The sequence below is a fragment of the Limanda limanda genome, chromosome 18 (assembly GCF_963576545.1).
Source record: "Limanda limanda chromosome 18, fLimLim1.1, whole genome shotgun sequence".
Classification (NCBI taxonomy): domain Eukaryota; kingdom Metazoa; phylum Chordata; class Actinopteri; order Pleuronectiformes; family Pleuronectidae; genus Limanda; species Limanda limanda.
In genome coordinates this window covers 7,389,539-7,417,502 of record NC_083653.1, presented here as the reverse complement: position 1 = coordinate 7,417,502, position 27,964 = coordinate 7,389,539, and the positions used below count along the sequence as shown (strand labels likewise).

The 27,964-nt window shown below is 42.6% G+C and overlaps 3 protein-coding genes across 4 annotated transcripts; 2 read left to right on the top strand and 1 right to left on the bottom strand.

Annotated features, from left to right (window-relative positions):
- The first annotated feature begins 610 nt into the window (after positions 1–610).
- pals1b (protein associated with LIN7 1, MAGUK p55 family member b) lies at positions 611–17,051 on the top strand. 2 transcript variants are annotated; one of them, XM_061091403.1, is made up of 14 exons: positions 611–799; positions 4,877–5,355; positions 6,145–6,353; positions 8,321–8,398; positions 11,216–11,320; positions 11,988–12,149; positions 12,389–12,466; positions 12,558–12,741; positions 13,910–13,978; positions 14,091–14,162; positions 14,794–14,955; positions 15,244–15,446; positions 15,611–15,721; positions 16,089–17,051. In XM_061091403.1, the coding sequence occupies exons 2-14, from the start codon at positions 5,028–5,030 to the stop codon at positions 16,263–16,265; spliced, it is 1,938 nt and encodes a 645-aa protein (XP_060947386.1). In that variant the 5' UTR covers positions 611–799; positions 4,877–5,027; the 3' UTR covers positions 16,266–17,051. The 2 variants fall into 2 exon arrangements, with proteins under 2 accessions (XP_060947386.1, XP_060947385.1); XM_061091402.1 differs by having other exon boundaries at positions 11,204–11,320.
- A 382-nt stretch (positions 17,052–17,433) lies between these two features.
- atp6v1d (ATPase H+ transporting V1 subunit D) lies at positions 17,434–22,254 on the bottom strand. The gene is made up of 9 exons (XM_061091401.1): positions 22,025–22,254; positions 19,734–19,851; positions 19,529–19,608; positions 19,067–19,134; positions 18,913–18,957; positions 18,700–18,803; positions 18,320–18,386; positions 18,144–18,222; positions 17,434–18,007 (listed from the first exon to the last, which is right to left on the bottom strand). The coding sequence occupies exons 1-9, from the start codon at positions 22,063–22,065 to the stop codon at positions 17,863–17,865; spliced, it is 747 nt and encodes a 248-aa protein (XP_060947384.1). The 5' UTR covers positions 22,066–22,254; the 3' UTR covers positions 17,434–17,862.
- A 515-nt stretch (positions 22,255–22,769) lies between these two features.
- eif2s1b (eukaryotic translation initiation factor 2, subunit 1 alpha b) lies at positions 22,770–27,433 on the top strand. The gene is made up of 8 exons (XM_061091077.1): positions 22,770–22,931; positions 24,538–24,780; positions 25,148–25,227; positions 25,439–25,590; positions 25,706–25,812; positions 25,916–26,013; positions 26,124–26,267; positions 26,781–27,433. The coding sequence occupies exons 2-8, from the start codon at positions 24,540–24,542 to the stop codon at positions 26,904–26,906; spliced, it is 948 nt and encodes a 315-aa protein (XP_060947060.1). The 5' UTR covers positions 22,770–22,931; positions 24,538–24,539; the 3' UTR covers positions 26,907–27,433.
- The last annotated feature ends 531 nt before the right edge of the window (positions 27,434–27,964 follow it).

The window sequence follows — 27,964 nt, the reverse complement described above, 5'->3', positions numbered from 1 at the left end:
TTGTGGCTGAGGGCAGTGGTTCGATTCCAGTCTTCCACCTTTTCCATTTCAAAGTGACTCCAAATTGCCCCTTGTAAAAAAAGTGCTGCCCATAGATGCGACCTATGAATGTGTGTGAATGGCAATAAACTGTACTGTTAAATATAGATACACACTATTTGCCATATCTAGTGTAGTCAAAAGACCAGATAAGATCAGATAAGATAATCCGTTATTTGTCCCACAATGGGGAAATCTGTAAAAAATCAGATGCAATACTTAAGTTTAAGGAAATATACAAAATATAGCAAAAATATGAATGTAATAAAACTAATAAAAACAAGAAGAATATGTATATGGAGTCATATATGTATATTGAGTGGCCATTCTGCATAATGTGTTCTTTTACTTTTAGTACTTTAAACTCCATTTGTACACATGAATACTTCCACCTCAGTAATACTTCGACCTGTGAGTGTAACGGGGCATCTTCTGAAGTCCTGTAGAAAACGCGGCAGTTCCGTGTCTGGCCGAGAGGGGGCGCCGCAGAGCCGCGGTTGTTGCCAGGGAGACGGCTGAAAACACCCGGGCCCGGTTTAGTGTCCCGACGCCGCCTGAACAGAAAGGTCCCCGCGGAGAGAGAGAGAGAGAGAGGGAGAGAGAGAAGTCCTGAGAGCACCGACTCTCGCCCCAAGCGTCTCCCCGGAAAACAAGCGAGGCAGCAGGGAGTGGAAACTTCTCCAGGACGTCGGGTAATCAAAGGAAATAAAGGGCTGTTTCCACCTGAAGCCGCCACCCCCTGCTCTGTGCCTGTGGAGCGGTGAGTAGCGGAGGGAGTAACGGGACCGTTAGCTTTCAACTGCGCAGTTAGCATCACCGGGCTAGCGAGGCTAAAGTTAGCATCCGCTGTTCCGGTCACTTAAATCCGCTTTTTAACACTTTAAACAACGTGTGTTTTCCTCCGTTGTGACTTTGCCACCGTTGACTTTCATTGAAATATAAGTTAAGTTGGTTTCCTCGGGATAAACCAGCCGGGTCCCCCTGTTATTACACTAAAGAACCAGGACTAATTAATTGTGTTATTGTGTTTTCACCCTCTGGTTGTTTACATTGCAGTTTATTAAAGTCAAAGATGTGGTTGATGGAAGTGAAACCCATTAAAAAACACCGTGATCCATCGTTTGGTTAAGTTTTTTTTCCAGTGTGACTATTTCAAATAAAAGTATGCAAGATATGAAAAGTCACTAATCTATAATATCAGTAATTATTGCGATATAAATTTCATCGACAGCTAAAGTTATTGACACATTATTGATGGACCTCAGGTTTGTAAAAGTCTTTGTGATTCTCTCACCATAAAGAATTAGTTAAAAACCACAGCTTCAACTTAGAAGAAGTAATAATGTGACATTAAAAGTGATAGTTATTCAATATCGACTGATACTGATTGAAGTTTTCATCTCGAAATAAGTTCTGGCCATATCTGACTAACAATATTTCACAAACTGGTGCTTTTAGGTGCAAATATGAAAAGCACTGGAGTGAAGTTTTGATGTATTTACCTCAGGATGGGGTCTCAAAGCGTCGTGTCTGTGCTGTTATGACACATCCAGGATCATTTCATGAGTTATGAGGAAATCCCGTGTGAAAACCATCCTGAAGTAAAGATGGTGGAGCGATTGGTTTGGTAAAAGTCTTAATATCAGAAAGATTATCTTATGCATGCAGGTCACGCCCATGTCACAGCTAATTATAGTCCCTGGTATAATCTTAAGTAATCTTAAGTAAGTATGTTTTTGTCGACTACAATATCTGTGACTCGAAACTCAAGGTTCCCTCACAAGCTTTGACTCTGGCTTTCAGGCAAATTTCCCCACCTTCCTCAGCATGAGAACACAAACATCACTTCTGCTGCAACCATTGTTTTGCATTGTCAAGTGGCAGCGATGCTAGCAAAGGAGGAGGGTATTCAAGTGCTAATTTCACTCGTAAATTCCCGATTTAATGTTAAATCATAGTGAGCAGCATGAAAAGTGGTGCACAGAGAGTTGTAGAAGATCAGAGTACATCAAGGTCCGTCCTGGTTTGTTTCTGATCCTGTCAAAGAGATCGTAGTTTACCTGATTTTAATTTGAACATCTTCTGAGAATGTTTTTATTGGTAACTTTATTTAAAAAACAGTTTTTGATGGCCACCGTCTAATTTGACATCACACTGGATGATTTCCACGTCTCTGTAAAGGTGCATCGGTTGTTCCACACCTTCTGACACCCTGTTGTTGCCCTGTGTGTTTATGTGTCTGCGACGGGTGTGTGGACTTCCAGTCATTACCATTCTTCCACCCACGTCCCTCTGTCCCTTCCCAGCATCCCTCTCAGCGCTGCTGTAGAGAAGCATGAGATCTCAGGCTTAATTAAGCCCACAGGAACAGATGGCCCGCTGGCAGTCTCTGCTGTTTGTCAGCCGTACACCGCCAGTCTAAACGGAGCTAAACGCTTCTGCAGGGGAGGGGTTTGGAAGCTTGGACCAAGAGCCGGGGGGGACAGACCTGCCAGACGTAATTAGCTGGGGAAGTAGATTGAGGAGGAGGGGGAGCTGCCATTTGTTGATCGGTGACACGAACTGTATGACTGTCTACACGATATGAGCTTAGAAGGTGGCTTTCCATGACATGGCTGTGTTTGACCTCGAGGTACCTCAGGGTTTTTCTCTATGCAGTACAGGATGATGAGTGGAAGTGTTGAGGACAGTTTAATGTGGAAGTTATCCTGGCATGTGGAAAGTCTGCATTGTATTTAATCCATAGCAAATTGGCAAATGAGAGCCCTACCTGAGCCTTACCATCGTATTTAAACAGAAGCTAATGTCATTATGCGAATGTTGAAGCCTTCCTGATGGCGTTAGATAAGATTCAACTTTATTGTCATTTCACGGTACAAGTACTTATACAACGAAATGCAGTTTAGCATCTAATCAGAAGTGCAAAGAAAAGCAGTAAAAGTGCAGAGTATGTTCATATTTAAAGTGGAATATGTAAATAAATAAGATATGTACAGTATAGATATTTATCCTCCTTTTTTCTTCTGCAAAAATCACCTCAACTTTTAAATCTGTGACTGTTTTGTCAAAATGTGAAGAAATATAACCACAAACTTGACTAACAAACTCCAAGTCCAAGGCTACCAAATGTGCTAATCCAGATTAAAGCAGGTAGCATCCTTAAAATAGATTATAATCTACAACATTGGCAGATCAGGTAGTAGTAGTAGGTGGGTCATGTATCACGTTCCTTTGCAATTACCTTTGTTTGGCCTAACGTACAAAGGCCACAGATTGATATTCTGGTTGAGCTCTTCATAAGAGCGGGACAGTCGGGGACAGGTGAACTCGAGCAAGTGGATGAGTTTGAACTGAAGGGATTTCAGGTGACTGAGGCCAGAGAGCTTCCCATGTTAGGAGTTAGATTAGCGGCGCCATAGATGAGCAGAGGAAGGAGCAAATGTTGGTCACTGATCAACTGGCCGCCAGTTACAAGAAGGAAAAAATGCAAACGTGTCACCTCAACATAAATTGAGGATATTAAAGAAATTACATTTAAACTAAAATTATATATTAACTAGTTATAAACTATGTTCTTTATCGGTTAATTTGATGATTATTTTCTTGATTTATCTCAGCTGTACTATTTTTTTAGGTCCACTTTTAGGTCCACTAGGTCCATAATTCTTAAGATATTCAATTTAATATAATGTCAACTCGAGGTAAATTTGCAAATTCACACATTCAACAAGCTGTAGCAAGGTTTACGTTTTGCATTGTTGTAAAAAGTGGCTTCATCTGTCAAATGACTAATCAATCAATCACAAAATCAAGGCTCTTATAAAAAGTGTATTGAGTTACCAATGACTAAATGAATCCTGCAAATATACATACAGTGGTATTCGGTATACAATGGATCAGTGTATTTGGTTTTTCCTATATTTTAAAATATTAGGGCTGGGCAACGATTAAAAGTTTTAATTGCGATTAATCGCATGATTTCCCTGATTAATCACGATTAATCGCATTTGTATACGCAAAATCCAATAATGAATTAAAAAGTAGTGTATAGCGCAATTTTATTTTTCAATGTTCTGCCATATGAACGAAAGTGCCATAACATTTGTTGTGCAAACACTTTTAACATCAGCATTTAATACAGTAGCAGTTAAATAAAATATTCAGTGTAAATCTCAACTTAACAATGTTATCAAAGCAAATACAAAGTTAAAGCTCAATGCCACTGCCAGGGCATTAATGTTATCCTCTTCGTTATGAAAAATGTATACACCTCCCTGCGTCTAACGTAGTCTGCCGAAGCCTCGCTCCACTCGCTGTTTCGTTGAATGATTTGCTGATATCAACTGTGTGTTTTGCATTCAGGTGATATTTTAGACTGGAAGTACTCCGGTGATAAGAAAATTCACCTCGGCAGTGGCTACAAATAACTTTGGCTCTGTCGACTCCGCCGTCTGGAAGGACTTTAAAATGAAAATGGCCATGTAAAAGCTCCGTACCCTTATCCATGGTTATTTATCCGCCAATTATTTTCTTTTTTCCGGTTCCGCAGCAGTCAGCAACAGACTTTCACAAAATAAAAGCCTGACTTTCACAATAAAACAATAAATAATCAAACCTGAGTTAATGCGAGATATAATAATTAGTTGAGTTAAATAAGTGATGAGTTAACTCGTAATTAACTAGTTAACTTGCCCAGCCCTATAAAATATATATCTGATCAATCATAATAAAATTTTGTTAAGTGTTGGGTTGTGTGTCAGCTTAAAGAAAACTAGGTGTACCTACTTTGTTTACCATTTAAATACTTAAATAAACAGTGTTTTGTTTGTTTTTCCAGGATGACAGAGCACAAAAAGAACATAACAGTCAACTTCCTCCACTGGTGAGCTATGGCCCCGGAGTTGAGCAGCACCAAAGCCCCCTAACGTTCGAGAGGATCTCGGTAAACACTGGGGGGGGGGTTTGAGCTGTACACTAGTGCAGCAGGGATGATCACCACCCATATGAACGGTTTTGCGCAAGAGGCCTCTGGTCAGGCCAAGACCCAAAGAGAGAGGGCTGTGGACTGTCCGGGAGAGGAGAGTAGCCTCATCAAAACTCCACACAGCAGTGCCCACATGGAGCGGATCCAGCACTACCAGGAGGAGCTGAGGAAGAGGAGAGAGGAAGACGGCAGGGGGAAGCACGACATCGACCCCAACGCTTCGCTGAGGCTCAAGAAACTTTCCGAGAACCCCAAGTTGGGGATTGACAACCCCATGTTCGATGGAAAGGAGAACGCCACCAAAGACACATACTACCACGATCCTGTAGATGGTGAGTAAAGCTGTGGTGGGGCGGGGGTTGTAAAGTCTTTATGGGGTCAAAGGGGTGTTAGGAGGAGGGGAGGCCACAAAGGAGAGGAGGAATGCAGATATCGGAGAAGAATGGGGAATTGTGAAGTCCAACAAAAATTCTGTGAAAAGAAAAGGAGTTAAAACAATGACCATTGAGGGGGCAGAGCAGAGGGCTGCAGTGGAGGAGGGTGATGTGTACCAGGGGCCGTCAACCATCCACCCTGGTCCTAAGTCTGGGAACGGAGGTCATTAATAGATAAATATAAATCAAAAGACACAAAAGACACATGCATAGTATAGAAGAGATATGCTGTATTCACATGAGCTGTGGATTGTAAAGCAAGGGAACTAAATCTTAAGCAACTCAAGAGCCGAAGTCAAACGCCCGAGATTTAAAATGTTTGCACATCTATAAGTATTTTCATTCATCTGAATACTGATGCCCACACACAATAAGAAATGACTTTCTCAAAAAAAAAAAAAAAAAAATTACAACCTTATGCAACTACCTTTTCAGACTGAGATCTTGTATAACATGAGGTCAGCGTCAAACAACAGTCTGGTATTAAAGGGTCAAATGCAGGTCGAGTGTGCTGGTGGAAACCTGTGATAAACAGATTTGGCAGCTGAGCTTCATCACTTACACAGCCTTTGTTGTCAGAAATTTTAACCTTGCAGAAAAACTTCCTGGCTTCTGTTGTTTTGTGCCTGTGTGTCCCGGCGCTGCCCCTCAGCTGCTCCCCTCACTGTGTGTGCCTCTGTCTCTCAGAACTGGAGGAGCTGCTGCAGGCTCTGAAGTGGATGCAGCAGTGCCTGACTGACACACAGAGCCAACAGGATGTGGAGCTGATAATGCAGCTCCTCGCCAAGGAGGACTTCAAGAATGCCTACTCCATCTTCAACGCCGTCTCCCAGCAGATGGGCAGAGCCACCCCCACCTCACCCCTCACAGCACAAGCACAGGATCTCTGCGTGGAGGTACACACCCCAAAAACAAAACAATAATTTTGTTCCAGTAGGAAAAGTTAAGGAAAAGTAGACAAAGCAAGGTTTGTAAGGTCGATTCCTCTCTCGTGGAAAAGACCCAAGAAATATTAAACTCCTTCCTTTTTAATTATGCCACAAGTGAGAGTTTGTGCATAGATTGAATCGCCAATTATAGTTTGGACCCTGTTAAGTTTATATTTAGAGCCATGCACGTCTGTGTGAGTAAAACCAAATAAACTCTATGAAGCATGGAAAATCTTTGCTGCTGGTGATGACTAATTCAACAAAGAAGCCCAAAAGGCAACCATGGTATTCTGAATAATTATAAAATGTAAATTGTCTTGTGGTTAACAAGCAAAGTGGAAATTTGAATTTTGTAGGATCTAGGCCATGCATGAGTGAGCTGGAAAAAGTGAAAAGTGGCAGAGGGAAGACAAATTTGAATTGAAGAATTAGGCTGAAAGAGGAGGAGATGAGAAGGAGAGGCTCTACGTTTTAAACAGACAAGAAAAGAAAAGGAGGAAGGCATGAAACAAAATGTAAATATGTTTTTAGGTATAAGTGATAAGTGACAAAGGGATAAGTAGCTCTTTCCTCCAAGAGAGTGACAGAGAGCAACAAATCATTTCAGGAATCAGGTCAGAGAAGGTGGGAATTTCCCACTACCTGACTTCCTCGTTGACAAAACACAAACCAGTTGGTCTCAAAGCAAAGTGACAGTAATTGCCTTGTATCCCTGCAGAGCTGCGCCTCAAACGCAGCCTGTCACATGGAGCCCAGTGCCCGAAAACACTCGACATCTATGAAAAACTGCTCTCACAATATGCGCTTCAGTAGGATTAGTGTCGACCTTTGCTATGTTCAACATGAAAGAATGTAATACAGGCTTTTCAGCAGTCAGACTGGTGCCGTTGGATTTGTAACCTATGGCTAGATAGGTGTAAAATTCCACCTTTTGTTTTGATGAAGCAGCTATGAGCTGTGTACGGTCTATTCAAATGGCATGAAGCAGCACTTTCTGTTGCAGTGTTGACGGCAGTGGTTTCAGACATGGACACCAGAAAATAATAAAACACATTGTCTTCCTGAATACAGTAAATCAGTGTGTGTACAGCTCCCTAAGAGTTTAACAACATCTAATAATTTGAGCTGCAGTGTGTTTAAACCAAGTGGCTGTGCTGTGTGACACTCAGACTGGCCTCCGGGTAAGTTAATCTCCCAGCAGCCCTCGGTGCTGGCTGAGTGTTGCTGTGCACCGCAGGAAGCAGGCCAGGATCTGGGCGTCCAGAAAAAGAAACTCCAGCAGCTTATAGCCGAGTGGGCCGAGGACTGCGCTGTTAACTGGGGGGAGGGGGAAAGTGCGTCACCTTGTTAGTGAGAGCTTTGATTAGTGTAATGGATGAACCAACCCTCTGAACAGGAAATGAAGAGGAGCAGGCTGAAAGATGGAAGAGTAACAGAACGCCACAACCCCAACTGTCATGATTCAGTAAAGAGTCCAAGCCACAGACAATAGCATCCCCCACCACACCTCAACACGGGAACCCAGTGATTAAAATAGAAACAAAACTGAGAGGACAACAGACAGAAAGGAATCAAAAATGGAGCAGAGTGGACGCTTGGAAAAGTCTAGTGTGTTGTAGTTCTGCTACTTTCCAAGTTGGTGCTTGTTAAATGTTTAAATGCAACTTTCGTGTGTAAGCAGACATAGTGAGAATTAATCATGTTGTAAATTTAGTTTGAGTGTTTTGTTTTTCAAAGTGTATGTATCCGCCCTTTTCTGGCTGGAATGTAAAACGCCTCCCAGTTGCTATAGGAAGCCAAATACAATGTGTGGCTGAGCGGTCCACACATTTGTATGTCTGTCAGGTTTTAAATTGGGTCTTTATTGGGTTATAGCTGTGATATCACACAGTTTAACTAACCATAGCACTGCTTGGTGTCTTGTCTCTGTCCAGGTGCAGAAGATTCTCCAGTCCAGCCAACAGAAGGAGGGTCTGGAGCTCAAGGCTCTGCTCACAAATCCTCATCTCCAGGTCAGAGATCCATATGCCGGCTGTGACCTTTCATATCTCCCCCCTTGACCCCACAATGTGATTAATGTAACACCAGTGAGGCCGCAGAGCATTAAAGGCCCACTTCATTTATTGAAATGATCATAATTAGAATTCTGGAATACGGATTCCAAAGGGCTGATTGTTTCTCTCGCACCTTCCACTGGAGGAGCAGAGGTCAGGGTAAGGTAAAGACCAGCACGTCTTCTATTAGAGGAAAATCATTCCAGCTCAAAGACGAGTGAAGGACAGTTCACTTTGCGTCATTGTACTTGATTAAAATGCCGATCAAATGACAGATTGCTACAGAACCCTGTCCAAGAGGAAAGAGATAATAGGAAGCCGCCCCTTCATAGAGGCTGTCATAAGGTCACGTCTCGCTAGTGCCCCCTTTAATTTATTGTTTTGCTCAAGGACACTCAGGCAGGGCAGATGTTTAAATCCTTTTCAACACATTCATTTCATTCCTTATCATCAGCAATTATGTTAGGGTGTGCAAAGTCTAAACTCTCAAGGTCGGCTCGTGTTCTGCTCCAAAGATTAATCTAGTTGGTCTCAAGAAAGGCCATTATGTAAATGAGGCTGTAATGTGGGTCAGCTCTCCTGGTAATGAAAAGGTGTGATTGGTTCATTCTTCGCAGCCGAGTGCTTGTCGGTTTCCTTTTAAATTATTTCTTTAAAAAGGCAGCGCTCAAAAGTTTATAATCTTATTGGTTTGTGTCTGCAGCACTGGAGCAGTTTAAATTTCCCCTGTATTGATACACAGGCGTTTAGATTGATGAGGACCAGGTTCTGACGGCTTTAATGAGGTTTGTTCTCGAGGATGAAAACATCGTCCTCCCGGTGAAGGTGAATCCTCCTCACAGCTGATGGAAGATGTCAGACATCGTACAAGATGTACATGTTTAATCTGTGATCCAAAAATAATCTAATATGTCATTTAAAGTAATTACAAGATGATATGATTACATTAATCTCAGCAGAGAAAAGTAATTGAATAGTGGACTGCTCTGGCCTTTCCGTACTTGTTATGACAGAGTATCCGGATAAAAGTGAGCAGATATTTTAGAGATGGGGTTTTAGACTATGAAAGATTTAAAATATATGTAATCAATCGTATGCAAATATGAGAAATATCTGTCCTGATGCATTTAATCAGCTTAAATTATCGTCACACTGGGTTGGGGGAGTTAGAGGTTTGATGGTAACCAGTGGTATGATGCAACAAAGTACATTTACTTTGTTACTGTACTGTACTTGAGTACTTCTACTACTACAACTGCTTTACTTGTACACCACAGCAAATATCTGTACTCTGCATATATTTTTTAAAGTAATTACTAACAAGAGGGGAACTGGTTCAAACCGGTTAAGAAATGCTTTAAATTAATTCAAAAGAGGCCACTGCCGAGACTCTGCATAATACTGTACTAGAATGTTGCTTTTGGGAATTGGCTACACCCTGCAAGTACTTTTGATACAATTTAAGTAGAACCGTTAATGTGGTACATTTTTGTCTATGTAATCAAACTTTTGCATGTGTAGATGTTTAAGTACTTCAGCCACCTCTCCGCTGGTGGTAACATGTTAAGTAATGATCTCACCCAGGCTGCTGTTGGCACAGTTGACAACTGGATGATTAGGATGTTCCTCTTAGGTGTGCTGAGCCACAAGCTTCACCTTTCATCACAGGTACAGACATGCCACCGCCGTCCGCCGCGGCGTGAGGAGTCACATGATGAAAGGACTAAGCCATTTGATTGTGGTGCATCTATTTAGTTGAGCGTTTTAATGTCAAATTAAGAAGAAGCAAACATATATTCAAGTAGCATCGCCTTGAAGTGGCCTCAACTTCAAAAAATCTTCATCGCATTATGAGACTGTCGTCGCCCATTAGTGAGGCAGTAAAGGGAGAAAAGACCTCAGGTGTATGACTGTCGTGATTTTACGGTTGTGGATTTTACGGTCAAGCGCCAGGGGTTTAATGTTTGACCCCATGTGGCGATGTGAACCACAAAGTCTCCCACCGGCCCCTTAACCCCTCCACTGAGCTGGAACCGTGTAGCCAGCAGGGCCGGGGAGATGTGAGGATGAGCCGGCCTCGTGGCACAGAGAGGGGAACAGATTGTGTGTTGGTTTCCTCTGCGGAGAGTTGAGGATCCCATGAGTCACAGGTAAACAACCTCATGCCCAAAGCTAATGGAGACATGTATGAGTGCGAAAGGAAGAGATCCGCCTCCAGGCAGCCCCCTTTCACCAGTTTCCAGGACACGGCGTCCTCACGAGCCGGGGAGCCACAAAGCGTTTGATGATTGATGGCAGTGGATCCTGACTCCTAACTGCGAGCAGAGATTAAGACGGATTGTGCGAACGCCAAAGCTCAGCCCGGCCTCCAATCTCTCAGGTCCGCTCTGCCGCAGCACAAAGAAACTAATTTGGACTGACGGTTATTAATTATGCGGTACGGAGCGCTTGTCATATTAAATGAAGTGAAGGCCCAATCTCTGTATTATTTCTGGCTTCGAGGTGGGTTTGCTGACTGCACTTGTTAAAAGAGATGGGCGATCTGGTAGCAGGTGCTTGTCTTAGGAAAAGGGTTTTGTATCAAACAAAAAAACAAGGACTAAAACTACCACATTTATGATGATTTACGACCGTAGCATTCACTTTACCTCACACTGCCTGTCCCATTATTTTCTTTCTTTGTCTGTCTGTGTTTCTGTCTCTTACGTGTCTGTGCGTATTGTTCGTTTCTACGTGGGTCTCTGTGTTTGTTCTGCGTGGCAGGCACTGATGCAGGCTCACGACAACGTGGCGGTGAAGGAAATTGAGGAAAATGAGACCCAGTACCTCGGAGAGACAGTTAAACTTGTGCGGTTGGAGAAGGCCCTCGACACGCCACTGGTAAGACACCATCATTAGTCTTTTTCAGACACTTCTCTCGACTGTGTCTTGTCGTCCCTCAACATTTTCTCACAGACGATCTAGCGTTTAACCCGCTTCACGCTTTATAATCGACTTGTGAATGTTGTAAATCAGCATCCCAGAGGGCAAAGTAAAGCATGAGAAACAAACGGGGATATAATTAAAGTACTGTAAACATTTAAAATTGGTACCCAGCCTTCACATCTAGCTGTTCAAATAGAGCATTAAAAAAACAAGGATAAATGGATCCCTGGGAATATATTATGGGAATTCAGCATCACTCAATATTGTGTTATGGGAGTTTTTGTGTACTCGATCAGGCTCCAGCTCTCACATTTATCACCTGGGTGTGTCGGTGTCAGTTTACCCACAAACCAACAGGGCAACAAACTAACTGCCTGTCAGTGTGAGTTCCAGAGTTGGAAATGTTTTCAATGACCTAGTGGTCTTCACAGTTCTGTTTCTGTTTATTCAAGCTTCTCCTTTTGCTTTCAGACTTCCCCTCTATGTCCCGTGTCATTTTACAGAATAATATGATCCGTTTCAGGTGTTTCATTTCATTAACATGTTAATAATCCAGTGTGTTGAAAGATCATCTCAGTCCTCAGCTGTGTGTGAACAATCCGTGCGTGTGTGTTGCCATCAGGGCGCCACGGTACGTAACGACATGGACAGCGTGGTGGTGAGTCGGGTGGTGAAAGGCGGAGCAGCCGAGCGGAGCGGCCTCCTCAGCGAGGGAGACGAGATCCTGGAGATCAACGGGGTTCCGATGCGCGGGAAACATGTCAACGAAGTCCACGACTTACTGGTGAGGGGTCACCACTGCTGACTGTATTTACACCGGGAAAAAAAGTATTTGTTTATTGGTTATATTTAAACTGTTTCTGAATAGATTCTCTCTCAAATTATGTTAAACATCCACCAGCTTAGCAATAACAAATTCTAAAAGTCTAAGCTCCTGGGTAAATGTTGTCCTAAAAAAGTCTTCTTTTATGGAAATTCGTTCCCTGTCATGTTTAATTCATCGCGTCTCATCTTTTCCATCAGCAACAAATGCAAGGCACTCTGACCTTCCTCCTCATCCCGAGCTCTCAGATTAAACCTGCCCCACACAGACAGACTGTGGTAAGTCTCTAATGATGTGGGTGTGCGCGAGTGTGCCTGTCTGCATGCATGTAACGGGCCAACCTTGAAGTTGTAAAACCTTCGTCCTCAGATGCACGTTCGAGCTTACTTCGATTACGACCCCTCTGATGATCCCTTTGTGCCGTGCCGGGAACTGGGCCTGTCCTTCCAGAAGGGAGACATCCTCCATGTCATCAGCCAGGACGACCCCAACTGGTGGCAGGCCTACAGGGATGGAGATGAGGACAACCAACCCCTGGCTGGACTCATTCCAGGTGGGGATCATACCAGGGCTGAATATCAATATTTCATGTGCTGCTCCACATGGGTCGATAGCGACTGCAAGGACATTCAGCTACCACTGCAAGAAGTCTAGAAAAGTCATACACAAGTATTCATTCATTATAATTGTCTGTGTTTGCTTTGGAGTATTATTTATTCTTATACACAAGTGACCTGGACATGAAGATGACATGCTTCGGGAGGTTGAGGGGTGTCTGGCTCTCACAGCGTGTGTCCAACTGTCCTTGAGCAAGACACTAAACGCCTAACATCAGGGAATCTGTGTGTGTGTGTGTGTGTGACTGAATGAGACAGACTTTGTAAAGCACTTTAAGTGATTCACTTTAAAAGTAAAAACATTCACTATAACATACAGAGAAGACTGTTCAAACTGTTTTCAAACTATAAGTATATCGTACTGTATATTTTAAAACCTACATTATTCTTACGCACACTTTTTGCATTTGAGCTGTTTGGTATTTTTATGACCTGTGCTGTGAATGTGAAAAAAGGGGTCAACAAAATTGGAGTTGCATGCAAATAAGGGTTGTAGAGAGGATCAGAGGGTGGAAAAGGCTGAACTGCCAGAAAAAGCTATAGGATATGTTACCTCATGGTTGTACCTAAATAAGCTATGTCATCTAAAAATCTAACAGAATTACTTGATACCAGATTAACAATGAATGCATAATGCATTAATCACACAGGAGAACTTTGATTGGTTGATTGTTACTTCCATTTGTAGTTCTACGTGGGATTGATCAGTCACAGAAAGGCACTTGAAACTTGTCTGTGACTAATAACTAACCTGGCAGCAAACACCGCCCACCTGGCACATCAAGCAGATTAAAACAAACACCGACAAACTATTTGCGATTACTCTCTGACCCAGGACTGTTGTGGCTGGAAGAAAATTGGGTTAAGCACCTGAAATGGAAAGCTGGGCAACTTTTTACCTGCTCCTCTGCATGTCTGGAAAGTATGAAAAGAGCATGAAAGACATAAAAGCTCCGGACTTGTAATGTAGCTACTGTGATTCATAAGCTATCATCTGAGATGTTTTTTATACTAAAAACCAGAATGTTCTAATGCGTTTTTTAGCAAACACTGGGCTGGATTTCTGTGTGTATTTGCTGACTTGTTTCCATCTGCTTCTCTCAGGGAAAAGCTTCCAGCAGCAGAGAGAGACCTTGAAGAAAACTATAACAGACAGGAGTCAAGAGCACCAAGGTGAATGGAGAGTGGTTAAAAAAAAGAATGTATAAGATTTGCATTTGCAGCGTCTAGGAATAAAATGTGAAATGATAATCCAGCTAAATCTTTTCTCTTGTAATTATTCCAGGGAAACATTGGTATGCGAAGAAGAGCAGGAAGCAGAGGAAGAAGAACACATTGAGCTTGAGCAGAAGTACTGGTAAGACTTTAACTCAGCAGCTTCACAATGTGAGAAGTGCCTCCGTCTCACGATGCCACAGAGAAGCTTCACACCGAGTCCAAAGAAACGTCTCCCACTGTCTCATCTTATTTACAACTTCCCGACAGGCGGCTTCCACACTGGGCAGCTGCCAGGTGTCCACACGCTGTCGGTCTTAGCCTCACTCGTTAGCAGGAGCTGACACGTCTTGTCGCTCGCACAGCAGCTTGTCCAGACTGGACGTGTCACAGATCAGATTAGTCTCCGGCTCACTGAGGCTGCACCAACAGGTGCCCAGCAGGTGCCTAAATGGTTTGGAGGGACCTGTGTTTCTATTGGTTCACGTACAGAAACTCATTTATACACAGACTCACCCTCACTGGCTGATAGTTGTGTTTTATGTGTGCGTAGTTAGAAATATGAATCGGAAAGCTGCCAAAAAAAGACTTGAGATACACTGAGAAATGTTAACAGTAACAAAGAGGTAAAAGTGAGATCATTTATAGATCTCTAAATCCTCTCACCTCTTTCCCGCCTCCACAGGCAGGTTAAAGGTCAGAGTGAGTTCCAGAAGAACTATAAGGGATTTGTTCAGGGACGTTTCATTAATCCCTCCCAACTGTCTCCTCAGACTACGATGAAGTCCTGACCTATGAGGAGATGTCCCTTTATCACCAGCCTGCCAATCGTAAACGCCCCATAGCTCTGATTGGTCCGACTAACAGCGGCCACGACGAGCTGCGTCGGAGGCTTCTCTCCATCGAGCCGGAAAAGTTTGCTGTCGCGGTTCCACGTAAGTTCACACATCGTCACTGTCAAGGCCTGAGGGCGTGGCGCTGATAAATACACAACCAGGTTTAAAATGGATGTGTGTGAGTCAGAAAGAAATTCAAATAAATCAACTTTTACTGCACAAAATGCTCAATTGTCAATTTTGGGACAATGTCAGGAGACACAACTTGAGAACTAGTGCATAAGACTTATCTTCAAATGATTAAAGTGACATTTAGTGCAAAAACATGATGGTAATTGTAGCATTGAGTTCATATCTAAATTCTCCCATCTCTCTGATGCCTAACAGACACAACCAGAAACCTGAGGATACATGAGCGGAATGGCCGCGAGTACCATTTTGTGAGTCGATCTGCCTTTGAAACCGATTTGGCGGCAGGGAAGTTCATCGAGTCGGGGGAATATGAGAAGAACCTTTACGGGACCGGCACCGAATCCATCCGACACATCGTCAACTCCGGACGTATCTGCCTGCTCTGCATGCACACGAGGGTAAAGACTTGATTATACTGTCTCTCTCCAAAATATCACACTACTACATATTAACAGTATGACACTGTTACAATGTGATTTAAAAACTCTTCACTGCCGATGAGACATTTATCATATAAACTTGATTGACTAGTAACTTGTGTCCTTTGTTATTCTCTTGTCAGTCACTGCAAGTGTTGAGGACCTCCAACCTCAAGCCCTTTGTCATCTTCATCGCTCCTCCTTCTCAGGAACGACTACGCACCCTGCTGGCCACAGAGGGGAAGACACCAAAGGTACCCAATGTGCGGTGCAGTACTTCACCAGCAAGTTCATGTTGTCAATGAAATATGGTGTATATGTTATGTCATAAATGTGGCAGTTTCAGTCATTGTGATGTTTTAGCTAAATAAAGGCCGTAAGACTTATTTTCACAGGAAAATAAAGAAAATTTGATCTTGTGCTCCTTGACACTGAGGAAAGAAGTTATATCTCGGCTCTGTTATTAATAGTTAGAAAGGACACTGATAATTAGAAATCAACTGACACATCACAAAACGCATTTCAATTGACTAGATCAGGATTCTTTGGGGGGATCTGCACCCTCATCATGACCACAGCATTAAACATGTTTCTCTCTCTCTATCGGTTTTCTGTGCGCAGCCGGAGGATCTGAAGGACGTCATCGAGAAAGCCCGTGAGATGGAGCACAACTTCGGTCACTTCTTCGATGCCACCCTCGTGAACATGGATCCCGACCAGGCTTTCCATGAGCTGCGCCGGCTGATTGACAAGCTGGACACTGAGCCCCAGTGGGTGCCCACCTCCTGGCTGTGCTAGAGGTCACAGGGTCGTGACGCACTGAGTCTCAGGGTAGACAGAGGTAAAAAAAAAACGATGTTCCTGGAGACTGAAAAATGAAGGACAATGAAAGTCTGTGTGGTAAAATTGTCACGTGCACAAATCCTCGTTTGTGGAGGAGCTGATGTACCACATGTTGCAGGGACGGACTCACTATTCTTCCATTTCTTTTTGTTGCCGTGTGTTGGTCTTTGTGTTTTTTTTGCTTTAATAAGGTTCTTGATTTCACCGTTTTATGCAAAGTTGTTTATTTAACAAATAGAAATGTTTCTATTTCATTGTTAATAGTTATTTATAATTGTAAATATATATTTTCTAGACAAAATATTTTATTGTGCGCGGGACATCTCCAACACTCGACCGGGAGTGTGTGGATGTCTCGAGGATCAAGTGACGAGGATCACCGTCACGGTACCAAACAGAAGAGAAGCACTGAGTGGCTGCAGTGTGACGGCTTCTCTTCAGAGAAAACACACAAAGGCAAAACTTCTGCTGTGACCTGCAGTGTTTTGTTGCTTTCTATGCACCAGTATCAGTATTAGTTTGTCGTCTCATGTCTCATTTACACTATAACAGACCTCAAATCTTCCCTCTAGCAGGTATCTTTACTGTCAGTGATTAAAGTACTACTGTAAAGTATTGAATGAACCAAACATCATGTCACTTAGTGAAACTCCAACAAATACTGTATCACTTCTTTGCAGGGTCCTTTTTAAATTATAAGCACAACTCTTGTTTTAATAAATCAGATCAATATGTGAACAAGTGATGTACAAACTGTTGTGATTTATCCACGTTAGAAGGTTTTCAGCCTTCTAACTAAATGCCTGACTATATATGTGTTAAATGTTGCATTCTGGTGCGAAATGCCTGCAATTGCTCACGGAAATAAGTCGACGGAACAAGTTGAGAAGGTTTTTATCTCAGGGTTCTCAGCTTTTCTTTAAATATATATCTGAAAAGCTTTAGTTAAGGTGTAAATATCAACAAGATGTCCAGACAGTGGTTGAACATGTCGAACATCTTTAATTGGATGAAGTCTTGGGCCTTGTTGACACGTTTTGACAGCGGGGGTCATATAATAGGGGTCCTGGTACAATGAGTAAACATCCAGTTCATCCAGTGAGGTGATGACAAGAGGTGAGGTCAGCAGTGGGACGCACCTCCACAACACAGACTCACACACGCCTTGAAATCTACAACCACCTTTGAGCTTGTACAGCATGCAACGGCTCCGAGCGCAAAGTATCCACAAGTCGACCAAACCCTGGGGATGCTTGTTAATGTTGCTTACAAACCACGTTCAAACACACATGATTATTATTATTTAAATTATTTCATTACCGATCCCTCAAGTGCGACAACACTGGTTCTGTACATTGACACATCTGGAAACACACACACACGCTCACACACCTTCCAGCACCGAAACGACAGAACAGATCATCAACGACAACGACAAATAAAACCGCTTTCATCGATTTGCAAGATAAGACATAGACGTGGCCGGAGAGGCACGGAATAAATAGGATGATTGGAGCGATGTCTGCGACTCGTCAGCCCGGGAGAGGACGCGTCACTCGAACAGCATGTCCTCGTCCATCTCCTCCATCAGCATGTTGCTGGGCTCCGCGATGGGACCCAGCTTAGCCAGGCGCGCCGCGATCTCCAGTTCCGTCCTTTCCCTGAGCTGCTTCTTCTTCTCTTGGATCTTTTTCAGCCTGGAGTAGGAGGAGAACATTTTATTAGTAGGATAGCACGTGGACTTCACTTGTTGGGGGTTGTGATATGGAATAGTTTAGCAGAGAAACCAATAATTGGGAAAACTTTCAAATGAAAAAGTAAAAATGTTTCCACCTGTAGAACTCCTCTCGCTCTCTCTCGTCCAGCTCTGTGATGATGTAGGTGAGGGTGCGCTCAATCCTTGGAATAATCACTGGAAGGTGGAAGAAACATGATTGAAGCTGCGGTAACACAATTTGTTAGGTCGTTTTAAGAAAGTGAGGCAACAATGTTACAGGGGGTGAAATTACCGTGCTCGATAGCATTCACTCGGCGGTTGGTGATTTTTATGGCTTCGTCAAGAGTGACAAAGGATGTCTGCAAATAGAAACAACACACAGAGACATGATGGTAATTGTTAAAAAGGTTTCATTTAAATACTTAATTTGATACAACAAATATTCAAAAAGACTTGAAAAAGAAAGCCAATCCTCATAATGCAGAATTATTATATGCATTAACATGAAAGCATCGCTGTTAAAGTATAGAGTAATATAAACATTTAAAGGCTCAACTTAATTGCAGGAATTACAATTCAAAATGTTTGACTTTTTATCCCTTTTTATTTCATTTAGCCAAGTATCAAATCTGAGCTAAACTAAACAGGAGCTTCTCTAACAGCGCCCCCTACCTGTAAGGAGGCCAGCTCCACCAGCAGCTCCACAGCTCTGGCGTAGTTCCTCTTCAACCTGGAGACCTGCTCTCCTCCTCTGGCCAGACCGGTCAGTTCATAACCTGAACAGGGTGAGAAGCTCCGGTTCAATCAGCGGCTCACAAAGACTCATTCTATGTAACGATGTGAGACTTCACACGGCCACAGAGCGACAACTGAGATCCCACTTACTGTCGCCGCCTTCCTGGTAGTGCTCAAACACCGGCAAGGTGACGCCTGGCAGAGAGAGAGAGAGAGTGTGTAATCAGAACGGGTCCGGTCGTATAACGAGGATTCTCAGAAGAAGTAGTTGACAGTTTCGTTATTACTTGTTTTTTACGCTTACCTGCCACGTTGTCTCTCTTGGCTCGGACCTTCACTTGGGCTTTGTTGACGTTCTGGATTACAGTTGTGCTGTGAACAGAAAATATTACCACCACACCAACGGGGTCTTATACAATTCAATAATGGAAATTAAATATATTTAAATAGTATGTCTTGAATATGTTTAACGCTGAAAAACTACAAAAAGTATTGAGGTGGAACTTATAACTAATATATTACAAACACCCTGGTCAGAATGGATCTAAATACAGTGGCTGAGAGAAAGACTACAGATACCGACTGTTTCCACCTGTAAACTGCGAGATAACGTGTTACCATATATAAATATATATTGTATGTAATGCTCTGAGATTCCTTCATATGTGTAGAACTTGACATACGACTTAAAATCCATTCATATTGGTCTTGAAACGTCTTAAATTTAACTTATTGAAAAACCTGACGAAACCCTGTTGATTCTCACCTGAAGTCTCCAGCTGCAAATTTGGCTTCAGCCAAAGAAAAGGCCGCCTCTCTCATCACCTCCCCCATCTTGGTCTTGGTCTAGAAGAAGCAGAGATGAGAGAAAATACACTTCATCAAGATTCCTTCTTTCTAAAACTAACACAGTCCGATACGACAACCTCAGAAACTAAAACGGACGGAGTAATAACTCGTTTTCGACTGACCTCAATAATCTTGCGAAGGATCTGACGGAAGCGCATGGAGAGGGCGTCGGCTTTCTTCTTGAGCAGGTTGCGTCCGGTCTGCGCCCCTTTCAGCCGAGCTTTCATGATGGTCTGAACCCTGTGGGGAGACATTTGATGCTTTAACTGGGTGATAGGAGGAACACAGCTGGGCGACTATGATGTAACAGCTGGAACAACCTCTCAGTCAGTTAGTGAATCAGTGGTTTCCATCCTGCGTGACTCAGGTACATCCTCGCCATTCTACTCTGATGAAGACATGGCTCCTCCTTCTTCCTCTTGAGGAGATTGATATGAAACGCAGCTGTATTTGAATCCATCCTCGTGCTGACGATGCTACTGACATCAGGGCTTAATGTCTTTTCTATTTTTCTAGTCTTTGTCTCACATTAGTTTTGAGCTGGTGTCATTTGGAGCATAACTCATAACTTATCACTTGGAAAGCGGGGATGTGTTTGGGTGACACCTACTGTTTGTGGACTCTTTAACTCTCAGGGGTCAGAGGCTGATGTGTTGGAAAGTTATTGTGATGAGAAATGTTAAGTACACATCACAGTTTTGTAACTCTAGTTGTATATGCATGTTCCTCTAATACACAACTGTCGAGATTGAGTCATGTTTTTCTCATCTACACTCTTGGTAGTGCAAAGTTTAATCCAAATCCATATTCAAAATCAGTAGTTGAATATCCACAGAAAATAAAGATACAAACTTTGTTCATGAGTAACACTTCCTCTACAATAATGCCATACTTTTATGTTTCCTATCATTTTATTAGGGACAGACGAGCCTGAAGGACACAGCTGTGCTGACTGTGTTCTGTCTCTTCTTGCAAAGAAGAAAAATAAAACGCTGGGTTCTTATCTAAAGTGTATCAAATCAGAAAGCAAAAGATAAACATTGTTCTAATAACTTCCTTTTTAAGTGAACTTTTTTACAAAGTGTTGTTTAATAAATGATGCAAGTTATTTGAGCTATGTGTCTGTCTAATCTGTTTACTTTGTTGCAATCATTTTACTTTAATGCTGTATTATAGGCAACATCTTTGTGTTGGGCTGAGCGCTAAAGCATGTGAAATCAGGGTTCCCACGCTTGCCTTGAAAAAAAAATTCCATGCTACCTCCTGATTTTGCAGGTAGCATATTAAGTGATGATCTATAGGCCCCTGAAGCTTTCCGCCCCCTTCCGCGCCCCCCTCCCCTCACACACACAACCCCCTAGGACACCTGACTACTTAGGCGACTTGATTTAAACGATGTGCCAGTCAAGTCTACATGGTAAATGCTTAGAGATTATGTCTTATTGATAATATCAATGCATGAAATGATGCAACAAGCTGTAGATGAACAACAATTTATTGAACTGGAACTTTGAGACACATGAGCACTGGGATTGATATATGTTCTCTCTTCCACTCCTCTCCTATCTCATTTGTGTATCATTTTTTTAAAAGAAAAAAACGAAAAATCACAAAATAGCTAAAAGTAGATGTAAGAATGAATGTTACAAAATTGATCAAGACTAGACTGGTCATGTCAACTAGTATAGAAGTAATGTCACAGCCTAATGTGCAAATGTATTGGTAGTTAGCTAGCAATGCAAGCTAGCCAACACTAGTTAGTTAGTTAGCAAGCTGAATGTTGGCTAGCAAGATTGCACTGCATGTGCTTGCTAACCATCATTAATGAATCCAAATCCAAAACAAACTCCCAATTTCCATGTAAGTGTTCACTTTTGCTCAGTTTCCATGACTTTTCCAAAGCTGGAAAATGAAAAAATAAATTCCATGTTTTCCATGGTTTCCAGGAACCCTGGAAATGTATTTGAAATAGGATTTCTGCTCCCTGCTGGCACTCGAAATGCAGCCCATGGTATATCTCACTGGTCTATATAGGCCTAGTGCTTATAATAATCAGCTACCTCTATTTTTGTGACGATGACATGGCGTCATACAAAATTGCCCCACCAGAAATTTCGGGTTAAACTCGCCACTGGATGAGATGAGTGTGTTTCTGAGATCAGACAGACAGCTCACACTGGGATGATGTTGAGCTTCATCACATGACAGACGTCAGGACTCTTCCTCTTTCCCCTGGCTCTCACATCCTCTGTGTGTGTGTGTGTGCGTGTGCGTGTGCGTGTGCGTGTGTGTGTGTGTCCTCAGATCATAATAATTAAGGATATCATCACGTGAGACGCTGGTAAGCAACGAAAACACAATCTATGCTAGCAGGCTAACACTGGGTTAGCATCTCGCCTTGCAAACAACTCACATCCTAGAGGGGAACACGTCGATCCTGTCCTTTCCGGACATCTTGTCTTCTCTCGGGGGGGGGTTCTAGTCCTCGGGTTGTCTCAGATAAAACCAGACACGTCCTCTGTGGTCTCCGGGTGTCTGTCTGTGTCCGTAGCGGAGCAGAAATGGCTGTTTTCCGTGCAGGATTAGCGCAACACACCGAGAAGCCGTCGGTCGTGATCTTGTCCTCGGTGATGATCAGCTGCTTCTCCCGGTCATGTGACCCATAGACATATATAAAGACTAGATGTCTCGTTCGACGGAGCCGGACGTCACCACATGGCGGCCATCTTGCTACGGGGCAGCTCGCTCACCCAAACATTGTGTTGGTAGTGGTAAATAACCATAACTTGCTCAATTTTCAACCGATTTTGAAACGGTCTGGTTTGTTATAAACGTCAGAGATGTAAATACACTACATACTTATGAATAATTATGTTATTTAAAAAATAATAATAATAATAATAATGTGTCATAACTACATCTCTGACGTTTATAACAAACCAGACCGTTTCAAAATCGGTTGAAAATTGAGCGAGTTATGGTTATTTACCACTACCATCACAATGTTATGGGTGAGCGAGCTGCTCCGTAGCAAGATGGCCGCCATGTGATGACGTCCGGCTCCGTTGGCCGGCAACGCAGACGAGACATCTAGTCTATGATGTGACCCCCGTCAACGTAAACCCTCCCCTTCGTGCGCATGCGCGGGTCGCGGAGCTCGCACCATCTCTTCCGGGTCGAGAAAGTAGCGCTTCCATGACAGTGAGCTAACGGGCCCCAGTTCTCCCATTAAAAGACCCCGAGCAGGAACCAGCAGAGGACGTTCGGACGCCGTCGGATCAGAACAAACCAGCACATCGTCCTGTGAACATATGACACAGGTGAGTCCGTGTGGGGGGGGTTTGATTCGGACGGGAAGGGAGGGACCGATAGCGGGCTAGCTAACGAGCTAGCTGCTAGCCTCGGATGCGGGGCATGTGCCGCATGTGAGCTGGGAGCCGGCTGCTAGCTGGGAAGCTAACGGATAATGAAACGGCTTTTTTAATTAGCTGGTATATGTGATTATTCCGAAGAGGTAGAATCCGTGCCATTGTGTTTCTGTTGGATTTAAACGACCTCTTTGTTCACGGGTTTTTTTTTCCTCGCGTTAGCTTTAGCTCTGAACTTCTTCTCGTTTGTCTGCGTTGCATCATCCCATTCACTGAGGAAAACGAGGAATTAAACGTCCACTTCACTATTTTCACGTTTCTCTTATTACCTGCGATCATTGTCCAGATTAAACTCGGTGGTTCAACCCCTGTAAACCACAACATCTGCCCTGAAGCTGAATGAACCAATCTGCCTTTTAATGGTGTTGTTTTAAATGACGTTTCTAATATTTGCTCCACATCATCCCTCGTCATTGAGTAAATATGAGAATAAAACACGATCCAGCTTTAATTCATATAAACCAGTGTTTAAAACTGTCCTGGTTTCTGTGTCTTAGTGGTTTGTCATTGTAGATTTGGACTTAATTGTCCTTGAATTGCAGTGAAATCACCATATGTGTAGGATAATGTCTCCACAGATCCTGGGTTGATGGGAAGAAGTGATGATGAATGGTGGACTCTCATGTTTCAGATATCTGATTGGATAAATCCAATAAGTGAATGAAAGAAAAATATTTGACATTCATCTTTTTTTAATTGCTTCTCTGACCAACAAATGTCAAAATCCACTTGTTTTAGTTTTCCAACTAATGAACATTTGGTGAATTGGATCCCTCTTGTTTTGCTTTGTCCGATAAAACAATGTGTTTCGTGACCTAGTGTTTAGATATTGGCCAAACACCAAATTGATTAATCCATTAACCAACCAACAGAAATTCATATAAATACCTATTATTTACAGCTCTAAATCATTTAAGTAATAAGCTTAAAATGAACACATCTCATCTTATGACTCAGTTGCTTCACTGAGGCTGTTGTTGTGTCCCAGTCGTGGAGCCATTGTTCTCTGGTGCTGCATCAGCTTTCACTCTCAGATCAGTGGTTCCCATTTTCACTCGCTGGGATTCGTTAAAATGAAGTAGTTTCCATTTTATCACAGGTGAAGGTCACAGCCTGGACACTAATTATCAGCAAAGTCTTTTCATTTCAAATTGTTTGATTTGACAGATTTGTTCCACCTGAAGATCTTATAAGATTCTGTACTTAATCTTAAGATCCTTGTCCAAGTCTCGAGGGTTAGTTAGTTAATTCATTAACAAATTCATTCATTGTAACTTAGCTGTACAATTATGAATCTGTTTCAATGGGACAAACTGCTAATTTAGTTTTGTGGTTTGATACAATTTTGAGACGAAGGCCGAGATGTTCTTACTCTTCCTCAATTAGTTTGAAGCTAAATTCAAAAGGGATGGATCCTACAATCCCCACAATGCAACTCTTTATAGTTTCCTCCAGAAGCTAATGGTCTGACCCTCACTCACTGTCTCTGTCCTCGCAGCGATGCCGAGCCTCAGCTGTCGTTTTTACCAGCACCGGTTCCCGGAGGTGGAGGATGTCGTGATGGTGAACGTGCGGTCCATCGCCGAGATGGGCGCCTACGTCAGCCTCCTGGAGTACAACAACATCGAGGGCATGATCCTCCTCAGCGAGCTGTCGCGTCGACGTATCCGCTCCATCAACAAGCTCATCCGCATCGGCCGCAACGAGTGCGTGGTCGTCATCCGAGTAGACAAAGAGAAGGGTGAGTGCAGGCAGAGGCGTGCGACCCAGTAGAGGTGAAGGCCAGTGAGAAAGATTGAAAAATAGGATAATTGTTGACTTAAAAATCGCAGCAATGACAAAAGCTTTTTAGCAATTGTCAGGAGATTGTCTCGTTAAATTTTCTACATAAGAGAAAAGATACATTTTCTTATTTCCTCGCACTAACAGCAAAAGTGATAGAATTCTGCCTGTACTGATAACACACATGTGACAAATGTGTTGTGAAGCTTGATTCAACAAGTGATTTTACCTGATGATGGACCGTTAAGTTAATTGATTGATTCCCTGTCGCGTAGTTAATCCTATCTTCAATATTAGCAACTGCATCTTTTCATCCTTCTCCTCAGGATACATTGATCTATCAAAGAGAAGAGTTTCACCAGAGGAGGCCATCAAGTGTGAAGATAAATTCACCAAATCTAAAACTGTAAGTCAGATTTTTTTTAAATATTTTTTGTGTGTTTTCCTCATGAGCATTAAAATTATTGAAAGTTTGAATTTCAGAAGTCCTGTTTGAATATGTTAAGTGATTTTAAGGGAAAATGAAACACCACGTGAATGATCCAAATCGAATCTTTCTCCTGATGTTTCCGTTTGTGACTCTGAGCTGAGCTGACCAGAGGTGTTGTGTTTTGCAGGTGTACAGCATCCTGCGGCACGTGGCTGAGGTGCTGGAGTACAGCAAGGACGAGCAGCTTGAGAGCTTTTACATGCGCACTGCATGGGTCTTTGATGAGAAGTACAAGCGGCCAGGATACGGAGCTTATGATGTCTTCAAGCAGGCTGTGTCGTAAGTTCTTTAAAAGCGTTGTGCGTTTGTGTCAGGCCACGAAAAAACCTGTTCACGGTATCCCCTCAAAAAAAAAATCTCTCCATCAGCAGTTATTTTCAAATTGTTCTTCCAGAGATCCGGCCATCCTGGACTGTCTGGACCTCACGGAGGAAGAGAGGGCCGTGCTGATCGATAACATCAACAGGCGACTCACTCCACAGGCTGTCAAAATCAGAGCAGGTAAAACAGAGCCGTCCATTTCATGCATCTTACATTAAAGCTATAAAACTGCAGTTTTATAGATTTTAAAGTATGAAGGGTCATTTCTGCGCCCTCCCTGCAGATATTGAAGTGGCATGCTACGGCTACGAGGGCATCGATGCGGTGAAGGCGGCTCTGAGGGCCGGACTCGGCTGCTCCACAGAGGCCATGCCCATCAGGGTAACACTGCTCCCTTTTCACACATGTTAAAACCAGACTGCAGATGTTGAGGTTCCACTGGAGACCTTTACATTTGAGTCCAACTGAGTGTGTTTGTATGTGTTGGACAGATTAATCTGATCGCCCCCCCTCGCTACGTGATGACAACGACAACTCTGGAGCGCACAGAGGGTCTGTCTGTCCTCAACCAGGCCATGGCTGCCATCAAGGAGAAGATCGAGGAGAAGAGAGGCGTCTTTAACATTCAGATGGAGGTGAGCCACAAGTTTAGTGTTTTCTAAGGTGTACACTGAGCATAGAAATAAATAGAAAACACAAATGCAGCCAAATCTATATAACAATAAAATAAAATTAAGCCAACAGCAAATGATAGATTAAAAAAAGGGAATTGAGTTTTAAATTCAACAGTGTTATTTCTGTTGTTGGTTGTAGTTTTTATCTGTGTGATAATAATGAGGATACAATTCTAATTTTGATTTATTAAGAATAAACCTGTATCTCAAATAGAATAGCAGGTTGAATTATTTTATTGAAATACTGCAGCCTTTTTAACTTGCAAGTCTATGACTGTATCTCATACATATTTCCCCTTATTTTATTTCTCCATCACATGTTATTTACTTTTGAGATGTCAAAGTTACATCCTTACACTGTTTAGATAAAATATTACAGCTTTATCCTCCCTCAGGCTTTACATTTTCTGTTTATCTTGGACATGCACATCACTGATTTTAAAAATAAACTAACCTTTGCACTTTCCCTTTCAGCCCAAGGTGGTCACAGACACGGATGAGACAGAGCTCGCCCGGCAGCTGGAGAGGTTAGAACGGGAGAACGCCGAGGTGGATGGAGACGATGACGCCGAGGAGATGGAGGCCAAAACAGAGGACTAGAGTCCGTCCTCGGGAAAGAAGGCTGGTGGAGGGAAAACCTGGAAAGACCCGGCCATTGTCACTCAGTTCTAAAGATGTTAATGTTCACATTGCAAACATTAACCGGTGGTTTTTCATTGGTAAACATTCAGGTTTGTTCATTAGCAGGGTTTGTCTCAGAGGGCGGTCTCTCTAAATGCTGTCCTCTTATTCAGACTTGGACACATTAAAAAATTTAAAGTTAAATCACAAATTGTTCATCATAGTTTCTGCTTTTAATTTCACCCATTAAAATAAGTGGTAACGGCAAAAGCTGTTTACAAGCAGTGGCCTTGCGTCTTGCTTTAAGAGCCCAGTGTCTTCAGTGTCCATGACTCTTCATCTGTGTGTGGTCACTGGATGTGGTTAAAGAGGAAAGCCCCGGTTGCCTGTCTCCCGGCCACTGGTGGCTTTATTGTTCGATCTTTCTCTAAAGTTCAAGGGTTAATACTGGCAAGACCTGCTCTTGTTTAGCTCACATGGCATCAATAAAGCTCTGGAAGTTTTGATCTCTGTGTGTCTTTGTCAGCTGCTGTCATCAGATTGAATGCAGTCGTTGCTGTGACTGATGGGAAATTGTATCAAAAGATTAGAACTAAATTTCAGCAACAATGGCAGAAATTGTTTCAAAGGCTTTTATTCTGAAAATGCCCAAATACTGTTCTTTTAAATCAAGATCCATGAGTTAAGTGGGTTTATTAGCTTTCTTCATACGTTTTGTAAAATGGTTTAAGTCAATTTTACATAATCCTGTCGACGAATGAACAGGGGTGAGAACAATTGTCGGACGTGCTAAATAATTTCCCAAATCAGATTTTTGATACTTTACTAACAGAAACTTTTCGTAAAGTATATTGTGCAGAATAGTTTTTGCATAATCCTGATAATAACCAACTTCAATGTCTCAGACCATTCATCTCTGCCAGGGCCCAACAGTCCCTTTACGAAACCAGTAAACTCAAGACAGTGGAATCACCACAGTCCCGAGAAATTCATAAAAATGTAGACTCCCATTCTTGCAAGAATTGTGAGAGGAACAA